The sequence below is a fragment of the Lemur catta genome, chromosome 26, assembly GCF_020740605.2.
Source record: "Lemur catta isolate mLemCat1 chromosome 26, mLemCat1.pri, whole genome shotgun sequence".
NCBI lineage: Eukaryota > Metazoa > Chordata > Mammalia > Primates > Lemuridae > Lemur > Lemur catta.
Window position 1 is genome coordinate 2,405,187 of NC_059153.1, and position 14,261 is coordinate 2,419,447.

Sequence of the window (14,261 nt, forward strand, 5' to 3'; positions counted from 1 at the left end):
GGTTTTAGAGCAACTTTCTCAAATAATAGAAATTATATAAGTGCGGTAGAAACCCAGCAAAGAGAATTTAACAATTTTTAAATTCATTCATTGGTTATTCCTATTTAGCCAATAATTATTGATTTGTTAGGCACTAACCTAGGTGCTGAAGATGTAAAATATATGGCCTGAGGAAGTCTCTATCTAGGCAAGCGACTTTAAAAATATGTAAACATATTAAAATACAGCCTGTTGAAATATGCTCGGAAAACACAAAGGATAAAAACAAGCTGTCTGGGCGCCCCGGAGAAGGCCCACGAAGGAAGTGAGTTATGACTGCTGAGCCTTGAAGAATGATTAAGAACTTCACATGAAGACTAATCGGGGAAGGCTATGGACTGCTTGGGAAAATATAAATGATTAAGTGTGACTGAAGACAGGATCCACGAGAGACTTGAAACGAGAGATGAGGCTTCCCCGACTCAGCACTATCTCGTTCTGTTCCTGTTTGTGCTGTTCCTCCGCACCCAGTTCACCTAAATCATCAGCTCTTACACAGAAAACATTTCAGCACACTCTCTTATATTCTAGAGCATTTCCCACTAGTTTCTAGTTTGCCATTTCCACACGCTTAAGTTATGAAATCTGAATCTTATAAAACATCCCTTGAATTGCACTCCAGACATACGTATAATAGTGGCTGAGAGTTTATGTTCCTTAACCTTCCCACATCAAACATCCGAGCAGAACGCGGAATTTTATATAAAGGCATCTTAAATGATTCCTTCTTAAGTAAGACAAATTTCCATTATTTGTTTTAAATTTCCTCTTATGCTTATAAACCCAGTTTATATATTTTGGGATCTTGTGATGCATTGGACCAGGTTAATAATCTTTCAAAAAGTAGTAATTAAAGTCTGTTGCACCAAACCCTTGAGAAAGTCTGGTACTAATGTTTTATGAGTCCATAAGTTAGATTATACATGTTATCATTCTTCCCTTTGGAACCAGACTTTAAAAAAAAAGTATTTTCTTCATTCTGCCTAACTTTCATTAAATCATGGAAAAATTCTTAACTCAAAAAAGAAATAATTTTAAACAGCTTAATAGTTTGGGGCATTTATCCTCCCCTTCACAGATGGACCACCTCTTTTTTGTTCCCTGTGTTTTTTATTACAGAAGCTGGTCGTATATTCATGTATCCAGAAATGACCAGCCGCTCTCAGAGCTTCGGATTTTACTGTTAGCCATCAGGGACAGAACAGGAACTGTGTCCGCCCCCTGCATCATTTCCTAATAGCAGGCAACCAGAACTCGCCTTAAAACACGTCCCAAGAGGCATCCTAAAGCACATCATTTAGAAACTCTGCATCCTGTTTAAGTAATTAATACCTCAATCAAATTTGTGCTAACATTGGTAGCATCAGAAAAATTCATTAATTTTTTCCCATTCCATGCTCTATCAAGGAAAGGCTTTTTAAAATTATCGTTATTATTATTATTTTTTTTTTTTACAAACTAGCAAGTACAGTCGATGCGTAATAGTCATAGAATCATTCTTTTCTTAACTGCTTGTTTTGAAGATTAGCTTGGGTTGAGAATCCTATGTACTGTTTGCATAAGGGCCTTCTGCGACGCATTAGAGCCCTCAGGCCTACACATACACGTATACAACACTCTCAGAGTTAATGATAGATATCGTGTAGTTAAGATGATTTCTGCTTTGCTGTTTTGATATAAAAGCCAGGAACCGAATTCCTCCACTCACTGTTGCACTTAGGGGTAATCTGCAGAGGCTATTAAGACGGGACAGTAATGTTAGAATGACTCAGGTGAACAAGAGAGTGAAGTCTTGCCATTCCTATCTTGAGACACTGTTATCTAAGGGATAAGAAAAGAACCTGCTTTGCTTCATGTATTCATTTCTATAACTTTGATCATACTCAAAGTAAACTTTGTGCTTATGAGCACCTAAAAGGCCAAACAAACACAGTCTCTCCTCCCTGTCCGTGTCCCCGTCTCCTACTACTCACTTACGGGTCTCTTGCTGTTCTTTGGACGCACTTAGCATGTGTCCAGTTCTTGGCCTTTGCCCTTGCTGTTCTGGAACATTCTTCCCCCTTCTATATGCATGGCTTCCTGCTTGACCTCTTTACCACCGAGGCCTTCACCAGCCCCCCAATTTAAATTACTGCCACGTCCATTTCTCCCCATCCACATCCCTCTCTTTGCTCTAGCGCTTACCCCTTGGCACAACTTTGCATTGTTTGTTTGTTTACTGTCTTTTTCCATCCACTGGAGTCCATATAGCAGGCGTTTTTGTCTTATTTTGTTCACTGTTGTATCCCCAGCATCTAGGACATTGTCTGGCACTCAGAAAACTATTATGTGAATGAATAAATTAATGAACTCAAAAGAATTCACTGAGCAATTACTATGTGCCAGCTACGAGCGTGATAAAACGCATTCAGCATGAATAAAGAAGTAACCAGACAATTACAATGATTGTTGGTCAGTTCTATGAAAAAGTGCTATCATAGAAGTGCTTTGAGGAATAGAAAAGGGGGACCTAACGCCAAGGGCAGGGACACTGAGCGCTGAGTTTTGGGATGGGGACTGGAGAGGAGACCAGAGAGAAGAAACCCCCTTAGCCCCCGGAGGTCTAGGAAGGACGGCTTATGTGACAATGACCAGAGCTTGGACTCTTCCCAAAGGCTACACAGAGCTACTGAAGGATATTTAAGCAGAGGAAAGGTATGAACCCATTCACCTTCTAGGAAGTTCATGTAGGCAGCAGTGTGCAGAAAGGATGGAAGGAGACCAAACGCAGGGTGGCCTGTAGGTGGATATCAAATTAATGAGGTGGTAGAGAAGGATGTTTAACAAGAGCACAGCAAAGCCCTGGAGGAAAGGGCTGGACTGGAGAGAGATGCTTAAATATCCAATGGACTCAGAGTAGGAGGAGTGAAAAAATTACTCTCAGGCCTGGGTGCCGTGTTTTTGGTAAAGATGTTTCCCAATGTGGGGACTATCATAGTTCTTTAACTTACTTGCATACCATATGCTGAATATTGTGTATCATCTTTAGATATGGAATCTAGCAGGAGCGGGGCAGAACAGGAAAGAAAATCAAGTGTGCTGTGTAATTTCTTACTTTGTTTACAAGTTTCTACCTGAACATTGTTTTGCACAACTCTCCACAATCTTTTCTGAAAGATCCTGAAAACTTTGGCAGGAAGGCTTATATCTGCAGATTAGTGATGTTGTTAATGCCACGCTAACAATTTTTCAGTGACTCATTTGGTTTTTATCCTTTCACTAAAGTTATGTTCATTATGCAGAATTTTTCAATGAAACGTTCATACACTTTACATCACCCAGAACTTGTATTGAAATGAGTGGATTTTAAAGTTCTAATTATAGCTGACATTTCTGGAGTTAAACTTCAGGAAACATAGCTTAATATGTTGAGATTCTATGTGTTACACCGTTTTTAATTTTGAGACATATACAAAGAAATTATTTTGAAAGATGAAAGAAACTAAAGTTCCATCCAAATTGGTTGTATACAAAGTATATGCAAATATAAATGTGCCTGCCAAAAAATGTCTCAGAAAGGAATACTTCATTGATTAATAAAGATGAGACAAAAAGATTATGACTCTGGTTTGGAAAACTATTTGACCCAAAATAGTATTAAATCATGGGGATGATAATAATGGAATTGTTCTTGAAATCTTGAACCACTAGAACAATTGACTTTAATTATAGGAATAATGAAAAGCATTAGTTTAACTAGTGAATAATGAATTTATGACATTCTTCATCCAAGTCATTATGCCAGCTGAAAATTGAATAAATTTAAGGAAGATTAGGTAAATTAATGAATAGTTCTATGGTATGTGCCCATTGCTTTATAAAGTTATATTTGTACCAGAAACCATAAGATTAATCAAATGTAGACATCTTAGGCAACTGGTGGCAACATACCCTAATTTCAAAATCAATTCTTGAGCAAGGAAACTTTAATTTGTAAGTTTAAATTTAATTTCCACAATGTGACAGATATATAATGGTATTATTAATCTAAGGGTACTCAAAACACAGACGTATAAGTAAAATCTTGCTCTGTAAACTAACTAGTGTGTGTGTGTGTGTGTCCTTACGCAAATGTGCCTTGTATTCACCTCTGCCTAACTCCCAGGTCCCTCCTAGTGACAGATGACCCTCTTCTTGGCTCCCTACCATTTTTCCTGCCAATGAGATCAAAGAAATATATGCACATTTTTGGTAGCTAAGAATATATTCTTGACAGCGTGGTTATGAATAATCTATAAGACATATATTCACAATTCAAAATTAATGTTAAATCTTAAAAGCTGCTTTTATTTTTGGACTGTATCAGAAATAGTAATTTCCTAACAGTGAAGAAAAACATTATACTTATTTTCTTTGTAGCTGTCCTTAGACTTTCCTTCCATATTGTGTTAAGATACACAACTAATATAATTGTATGGATTTCAGAGTTGTGATTAGTCTTTCTGAATCTCTGATTGGATGTGATCATATAACAAAGACCAAATTAGAAAATACCAGATATGTTAGTCTCTAATTAAAATATTTGATGTAAAATTTGCTCTTATTTTCATTCGAAACATTCCTTTCCAGGGTTATACATCAACATAATGAAATATCCAATTTTAGTGAACAATATTTTTTCAAGCGGCAAAGTTAGGTTTACACGGGGAAGCAAACCTTCGTGGATTGAACATACACATTCCCAATCTAAACATTGAATTAATGTACTTCTTGTTCTGTGATTTCCTTTCTAACATCAACATTGAAGAAGTAAAATCCTCTAGAGACGCTTGAGAAAATGGAATGGTAGACGATGATAAAACCCAAGCCTTTTCTTCGTTCTCAGATCTCCTATCACCACGATCTCCAAATGCTGCCCTTACTCAGCATTAGCATTTACTTCCCAAACAATTTACCCAAGTGAGGAAATAATTAAGCATGTTTATGTGCTGCAGGGAAGGAACTAGCTGAGAAGTGGAGGCTCTGATGCAGACACGGGTAATTGATTAAAAAAGATCCCCGAGGACAGAGGCGAGGATGGATTCCAGAGTCTACCGGATGAATTTGCCTTGTCCGGGAGGAGGGTCTCTTCTTCCTCTGATACAGGAAAGAGATCCAGGAAAGAGGGTTTGGGTTGATGAGAGACATAATGTCAAGGGAATTTATACCTGATGGTCTCTCTTTTCTCCATGAAATCTAAAACGGGGTGAATTTTAAATAGAGGGAGTAGGATGAGTAGGGAGAATGTCTGACCACACGGACGTTCCAGATAACAAGCTCACTGTGGGTTGGGTGAACCAAACAGGAGGATATAAAGGCGGGATTGAGTGATGCACTTTCAATAACCTGACGCTGATTATATGAGGAAATTGCTAGTCTTCCTGTGAGATTACAAAGTAACATGGGGAACGGATTCTCTGCATGTTACTAAACATTATGTATTTCTAATTTTTAAAAAACGATGGGTGACCAATCCTTCATCTAATGACCACCCTAGTGCTTTGTTTAGCGTTACAGAGTGCGAATGAAAGATGCTGATTAACTGAAATGTCACACGTTGAAAATAAGCCAGTCATTAGTTAAGTGTAACGGAATAAAGAGCTTTGACATGAACTGATAGAGTCTGTAACTTCACGAAAACATACTAAAATTAAGTATATTTTTGAAAGAACTGGAAGAAAGTGCTTCATATTTTTACTTAAAAATAGATATGAATAGCGGGAAATAGAGCTGCATTTCTCTTTGCTCTTTCCTACTATCCCAAAGCCATGTCTTGCTCTAAATAAACAGAATTCCAACGCTGCCTTTGTGGTTGGAAAACAGCTCAATCTCAAAACGGCCACATTTCCATTCTGTATAAATGTTCTCATTTATCTCACTAAGCGTTGTATCCTCCATCCCAACCCAGCATCATAGCGTAAGCAACAGCTGATAGCATCTTGGGTTCCCTTTTCTGGTAGATACTAGGTGCCATGGTTGACCGTGGCCTACCCGAATTTGTAAACATGTTTTTCTGCAGGTCAAATGGCCACATTTCCTAAGAGGAAGAACAGAACAGAACAGATTTCTTTGTAATGCTGTTCAACTATTTCCCTTGCAAATCTGCTTACTGAAGTTTTGCAGATGCACAAGTCATACAATGTGTCCATTTGTTGGGAAACTGCACTACATTGTAACTACCTCTAGCTACAGTGTCTCCAGCCTTCTAGAAGAGATCTATGTGATAGTTTTGCAGGTATTTGAAGAAACACATGCGCTGGAACAGCAAAGATTCTTTTTGTTTTTTAAAGGAAAAATCAGAATCCTATTGCATAAGCTTAATGTTCTTCAAAACGTACTTCCAACTGAAAATTTTCATTTTCCTTTGTGTACAAAGTGCCAGCAGAGTTCAGTACAACAAAGAGAACCTTACGGAATAGGACCGTTTTAATTGGTCATCTAAACTTAAATAGCTACAGTATTATGTTAATTGAATTTGTTTCTTTTTTAGGGACCTCTGGGGCCTCCAGGACAAAAGGTAAACAACAGTCTTATGAAAGTAATTATACTCTCAGGGCCTAACAGCAAGCTCTTTGAGTGAAATTAGCTACTGTAAGCCAGCTGATGTCCTTAGTCCGATTTGTTCCTTCTGCTTTCTAAAAATACAATCCTATGATGTGAGCCTTAGATTTCTAATCAACTCCATTATTGAAAATTCAGTAAGTCTGTAGCAGACTCTTTTTAAGTTGTCTGCTGACCTTGTAAGGTATTGAAGTTTTAATTCAAATACTGGTGAAACATTGTGACAAAATTTAAAATGTGAACCATGATATGACATTGCAGATTGAACTCCTAGCCTTGCTCAAATACAGAATTGGCAAACGGTCACAACACTGACCAGAATGAACGGTGTATTTGTTGCTTGGTGCACGGCATTGAGTGGCCCACCAGTGTCTTTTACTGAGGTAACCTGAAAAGTGACTTCCTAACTGTCACTTCAGTGTTCTCCACGGTCATCAGAACTGACCACTGCATTCTGATGGAGAAGATCTAGCATTTCTGAAATTATACCTACACTACAGTAAGAAACATAACGATAGCAGGTAGATGGCCCTCTGCCAACAAAATATCACTAAGTCCCTGTTTCCCACTAGCTCCCACCCCTCAAGGAGGTGGGGGAAGGGATATTTAACCTGCACAAAACTAAAGAAAACATTGTATTATAACAGATGGAAAAGTGATTATTCTTTATCTTTGAAATCCATCAAAGATAGAGACTTTTTATCCCCCAAGCACCGGGCAGGCATGTGGCATCTGTTGAAACATAATCCTGCAAACCGAGTAAAAGCCAATGAGTTGTGAGACAACTTGTGTGTAGGAACACTTTGTCCTTCGCAATAATGTCTCTATTAAGCATGGTGTGAAATTGTAAAGCTACCCTAATCCACATACGACCGGGATAAAATTACCGCTTCAGGCTTCAGGAAGTTCTTTAATTACCCACTCAATATAATCACTGAATACATGAAGGAACTTGCCATCTCAATTTATTTTGATTATAATTACTTTTTTTTCCGGTATATTTTTAGAGTAGTTTTAGTTTTATAATTACTAATTTTTTCCGAAAAAACTTTCTCCCATTATTATTAAAGAAATTTAATATCATACATCTCCTAAGAAAAATCTGTTTTCTAGTTCTAGACAAAGAATAAGCACATTGTATTTAAAAATGGTTTCTGCAGAGCCTGAATGGGGGGGTGTAATGGGGGGGAAATGACATCACTGTTTGAAAATATTTCCTAATGTTTCTGTATCCAGTTAAATGTCATGGATTTTCTCAGGTAATAATTAGCTTTCTTATTCTCAGCTCACCCGTCTGTGTCCAACCACTCATTCTGTCCCCAGTATGCGTGCGAGTATACAGCATGGGGCCCTTACTTGAGTGTGTCACAAGTAGTTATTTTAATTACCTTTTGTTTCATGGTATTTTAGTTCTTAAAATTCAAGTGTTCCTGCTACTGCTAGGCTTTTTGCAGGTGAAACCAAGCGTATTTATTATTAAAAGCACCAAAATTTAGAGCCATATGGCCCTCTGATAGATATGGATCTCAATTTACGTTAGAAATTTCTTTAAAATCATATTATGGCCAAGTGGATAGTTAGAAACAAGATTAAATTTTATCTCTGTAGTTTCTGGGGAAGCTTGAGGAATCTGTCTACATTATTATATAATGGAACACAGTGGATAAGATCTGAAAAATATAACCTGTTAAACATGTTTTAGCAAGGTAAAGTTATGGCTAACATGACTAATACAATATCAGTTTAGAATGGAAATATTTTATAGTTATGATATCAACTTAATTTAATCATATGTCTCCTTAGGGTTCCATTGGAGCACCTGGAATTCCAGGAATGAATGGGCAAAAGGTGAGTTTTATAGGATATAGTATTTTTTAATATAATTTGGTGAACATTAAAATCACAAAATTAGTAATGTTAGCAGTAAGTATTAAATATATATGCTTATAAAAACAGTACCATGTACCTTTGAAATACAGGAAAATTATGGTATAAATGATCGAGTTAGTTTAATTTTTAAAGATGCATTAAATAATCAGAAATTCTTTGAAAATTTTTCCATTGTAAAAATTTTGGATATGTTACCTTTGATAAGTTATGTCTGTGATACAACTATATCTTTCTCATTAGATGTATATGGAGTAGAAAAAAATGCTATGTTTAACATTCATTGTGATAAAATGTACTCTAGTTTATTCTGGTCGTGGTAAAATTAATATGTACTATTTCATTGTTTAAGTTATTGTCACAGAGGGAATGCATCAAAACTTTCTGGGTCCAAAAGAAAGCTCTTTGTACTATTCAGCAAAATTAGGGGTTAATTAGACTTGCCAGGCTCTGGTACTTCACTTTCATTGTGCTGTTAATAATAAGGGCACTACCCAAGGGAAAACAAATCATCGCATAAAAAAGACACCAGCACTGGTAGGTTTATCGCAGTACAATTCACAGTAGCAAAGTCATGGAATCAACCTAAGTGGCCATCAACAGATGACTGGATAAAGAAAATGTGCGTGTGTGTATACATACACACACATACACCATGGAATACTACTCAGCCATTAAAAAGGAAAGAAATCACGTCCTGTGGCAACATGGATGAGCAGGAGGCCATGATAATGGTCTGAGTGAAACAACTCAGACACAGAAATGTCACATGGGCTCACTTACAAGCGGGAGCCAAACAGCGGGGCACATGGACGTTCATATGGCGTAATAGCCACTGGAGACTCCAGAAGGTGGGCGAGGGGGAGGGGCTGAGGGATGGAAAATGACCTATTGGGTGCAACGCACACTCTTCAGGGGATGGGTACACTAAAGGCCCAGACTCCACCACCACAGTACACCCATCTGACAAAACCGCATTGATGGCCCCTAAGTCTATACAAATAATAAATAAATAATGAGGGGGAAAAATAAAGTGAAAAAAAATGCCACACACACATACCTGTGAGCGTGTGTACCTTTGCTCTGGCAACATACTGGCTAGTTGGACAAAGCATCTCGCATCACCCCACAGATGGGTCTGGGTTCTGTGCTCCCCAACGTCCCCGCCCGGCTCTTTAATCCGGGACCTCCACAGAGACCAGGAAAGCAGCTGTGGCAGCCAGCAAAGGCCATCATGGGCCAGTCCACCGGGAGCAAGGGAGCTGCGTTAGGGACTGTCCTGTCTCCTCAGAGCTCTTGGGCTGGGCCTTGGAAGCCCTGTGACCGCCACCTTGTCTTCCCAGGATATTTTAACTCCTCGTGCCCTGGAGCAAATTCTGAAATCATAAGTAGCCCAACCCTTGAAGATGGAGTAGACCTGCTTGTGACCTTTTCCATCTTGTCCATCTTCTCTGCCAGTAAGACATAAACAACCACAATTTTAGACCTAATTAGTGGCTAAAAGCGTAAGTCTGCCACACTGAGGCTGGCTGAATTTTGGCAGGGTCCTGGGAGTTCCCCAGCCTCAGTTTCCTCATCTGTAAAGGGGAGACTAATAGAGTCAGTGTGAGAGTTAAACGAGTAAGTGGATGTAAAGCCCTTACAACTGTGTGAGATATTATTATTAAACTTTTCTTTCACTTCATTTTAATGAAATTCTGGAAATTTGGTTAATCGATGTTTTGGAAGAGGCTCTGTTCCCGGAATTACTCAATTCCCAAATGAAATTAGTGTTCTCAACCAAGGCTCATGGTGTCGTTTAGTCCACACACCAGACACTGCACAGTCACCAGTAGTTCCCCACCCACGTGGCAGCTGCATCTCCCACTTTCTAAAATGCATGTCCATTTGCTTCGCGAATCCTGGTAAAGACAGATTAGCTTTCTGCTTAGAACATTACAGATCATGGGGGGAAACGTAAGCAAAAATCTGAAAGTGTATTCATTCTAACATGGATTTGAAAATCATATAACTCAAGATGTTTAGAAAAAGCAAAATATAAATATAGCATAAATGTTTTTAACATCAATGAAAAACAAAACTTGTATGCCCAAGATTGATGTTTTTCTTTTTCTTCTTTGTTTCTTTTCATTTTTCAACTCTGAGACAATCATGAAAATTTATAGAAACCTTTAACCTGAAACAAAACAACTTTAAAACTGTCACATATACTCGTTTGAAGACTGCATATTTTTTATTTTTGCAAAGGAAATATGCAATTTCCTTAGCAAGAGAAAGGAATGTGACATTTTCTTGTCCTAGTCACCAAGTTTATATTTCAAGGAAATAGACAGTCAATATTTGTAGTTTTATGTCTTGTTATACATCTTTGTGGCATTTTAAAAGCGTTTTCTGAAAAACTTAGGGAAACTAAATGATTTCACACTTTTATAAAGGTATCATCAAAATGTAGTTTAAATTTTTTTTTCCTACTCCAGAGAACTGAACCTAAAATTCTGTGCATGGAACTTCCGTTTAACCTAGTCATTATTTAACATTTCTAATACGTGCTGTATCATTGTTAGGAAAATAAAGTGCAAAAAGCATGAGTCTCCTTGACTGAGATAGCAGGTCATTTAGAGAGTAAAAGCAAAGTTGGCAATAGAGTAATATTCTATACTTAAAGCATATGAAATGTGTCTTCAACTCTAGAATTTGTTTTTCTAAGAAGAAAGCTTACAACGACATGATATTTAAAAAAACACACCATAATGTCCTTAAACTGTATAAGAAAACATTTTTTTCCACATTACAATTTCACTTTTTCCAAAGAAATATTTTTGATACTTAGAAAATAGTTTTCAGACAGTGGTTAAGGGAAGATATAATTTCTGAGCTATCAGAAATATGGCAGACTAGGAAATAAAAAGTTCTTTGTCTTGTGTTTGAAAAAAGAAAGAAAAGCAAACTATTTTAATAAAACACTTTGTTTTCTACTAGAACATTTTCCATCCATTCAAATGGACGAAATCGGTGATGGGCCCAGTAAACTCGATGGTGACTTTTTTTTTTAAATACTTATTGTTCTTTAAGTTTTGGTCACCCTGATTGCTAATCTGAATATTTCTTATTTTTGTAATGGTCTTCCAGTTCTTCTGATTGTATTAGGAGAAAAGGCTTACGTACGCAGTGACATGACATTAAACTCCAACCTCACTCCTTCTGGCATCAGAATCCACTAAGGGCCAAACGTCCTTCCGTGAAAAGTAGGCGGCAGAGGGGTGCAGAGGACAGCGTGCTCTGCGTCAGAGAGAGAATGCTCCATGTGCTCATTTGGGCAAGTTACTTAACCTCTCTTAAGTTTCAGTGTGAAATGTAGAGATAGACCTTGCAGTATTAACTGGACAACGTATCTGAAGAGAACATTATAGGGCTGGGTGCGGTGGCTCAGGCCTGTAATCCTAGCACTCTGGGAGGCCCAGGCGGGAGGATCGTTTTAATTCAGGAGTTGAGGACCAGCCTGAGCCAGGAGTGAGACCCCGTCTCTACTGAAAATAGAAATTATATGGACAACTAAAAATATATATAGGAAAAATTAGCCGGGCATGGTGGCGCATGCCTGTAGTCCCAGTTACTCAGGAGGCTGAGGCAGGAGGATCGTTGAGCCCAGGAGTTTGAGGTTGCCGTGAGCTAGGCTGACACCACGGCACTCTAGCCTGGGCAACAAAGTGAGACTCTGTCTCAAAAAAATAAAAAAAGAGAACATTATACAATAAATGCTTGATAAATATTGCCAGGTATCTGTAGTAGTATTATCATGCAAACGCTAAACCAGGGAGCAGAAGCCAGGTGAATTCATCAGAGGGAGAAAATGAATATGCAAAATTAACACATGAAGGAAGAATGCTTTCTGTCCCCTGGCTCTTCCCTCCACCCTCCAGCCAGTATGGACTGGGTAGTTGGAATGTCAGCGCTACAGATGTGGGAAAGAGAAAGACACATCTCGTGTTATTTCAGGCCAGTTGCCAGTGGGGTAATGTAGGAGCACCATCCTGGCCTCAGTATTCCCTGAGCTTTCATCTCCTGTGTAGCCTTTGAAGCATCCCTTTTTGCTGTGGAGCTCAAGAGGGCTTTATTTGTAAAATGAGACAAGGGGCTTTACCAATTTATCTCTCAGTTTCTCAGAGTTACTGTGAGTCCACAGAAAGTTGTCCACGTCTCGTGTCCAATTCAACCAACCTTTAGCATCCTCTGTTCCCAATCCTGAAAGCTGCTATTTCCATTATTTGGAGTTGCTTCCGCTAGCCAAAGCAGTTGGGGCAGGTTAAATGCAAAATCTTACCTAAAAATATAAAACGTTACCTCTTCTTCTCTGGCTAATTGTATTGGACACAAAAATAATTTTTGTAATTCTCATGGGTAGATGTTGTTGGTTTAACATTTTATTTGTGCTCCATGAGTCATCCTTCCACCACACACACACACACACACACACACACACACACACACACACGCACAAATGCATACACAGAGAGATGTATATTTAAATATTTGTCACTCTAGAGAAGTACAGGCTATTTAAAACAATGTTGTGGTAGAATTATTTTTTAAACTGAAGAATTCTTTAGCAAAATAAATTGCCGTCTACCATTTTTATTTGTGTGTTCATATGTCAGTTCTTTAAAAATCTGCACTCTTAATCGTGCTATTACAACCCTATATACCTTCATCTTTCTTGGCATCTATAAGATTAAAGCATAACAATAACAATTTATTTGAATGGCAATTAGTGCCCAGCACTGGGCAAATGGCAAGAAAGAGAAGAGCTGGGGACAGATACAGAGTATATAAGACTAATTTACGCAGCTCTTAGTTCATATCCTTGTCTCTTTATTACTATGAAAATCATGTTAAAAATTTTCAGGATTAAAACAAATCATTTTTGTCTACACAAGCTAGAATTTTTCTGAGGCCCCAGAGTCCTGGGGATTCTTTCCAAATCTAAAGGTAAATATCAGATGGTCTTGTTTCATGTATTTTTCAAGTGCTTTCTAGAATTTATTATTATTTTTAAATCTGCAAAATGTAACATAAAATAAAAATTAATATTAGTGTGTCACCTATGAATCTATCCTAGATAGCTATGTGATTCTTAAGTAACATTAAATTTTAATTAGTTTATAGTTATGACATTTGGAATTCCTTTTCATCTCTTACACACAGGCCTCACAGTTATTCACTGACATTAATCTTCACAGCATACTTCGAATGGCATTTTTATCGTAAATGTATTTAGAGAACAGATAAATTGAAGCTCTCAGACTTCAAAAGGTCAAACCATTGATTTAAGTCTATACAGTGGGCTATAGAATGAACCCAGTATTTTTTATTCCTGATTCACTCACTGTAACCACTAAACACACTGGGTTTGGGTATTTGTGTGTGTGTGTGTGTGTGTGTGTGTGTGTAGCTTTGCTACTCAGTATTTGTATGCCCTTGAATGAACTACTTACCTTCTCTGAGCCTTAGCTTCTTCATTTGTCAAATAGGGATTATAATATTTACCTTAAAGTTTAATCAGAAACAAATGAAGAAAGAAGAAAGTAATAAATGTAGCTATTAAAAGACATTATTAAATAAGAACAGACTATTTTCCTCTCTGAATTAGAGGCATTAATACCTCCATGATTCAGAAACCTCCTGCTGTCCAAGTGAATGTTAGTAAGAAGTATTATCTCATTCTACTCTTCACTGACCCTTAGAATTTTGCCAGTTGG

The 14,261-nt window shown here is 37.7% G+C and overlaps 1 protein-coding gene across 2 annotated transcripts in view; it reads left to right on the top strand.

The window, feature by feature from the left end:
* COL25A1 (collagen type XXV alpha 1 chain) overlaps window positions 1–14,261 on the top strand; it is a 337,352-nt gene that overhangs the window by 241,894 nt on the left and 81,197 nt on the right. For both annotated transcript variants that reach the window (XM_045537459.1, XM_045537458.1), the window contains exons 11-12: window positions 6,548–6,574; window positions 8,422–8,466. In XM_045537459.1, coding sequence (XP_045393415.1) covers window positions 6,548–6,574; window positions 8,422–8,466 — 72 coding nt within the window. The remainder of the gene's footprint in view (window positions 1–6,547; window positions 6,575–8,421; window positions 8,467–14,261) is intronic.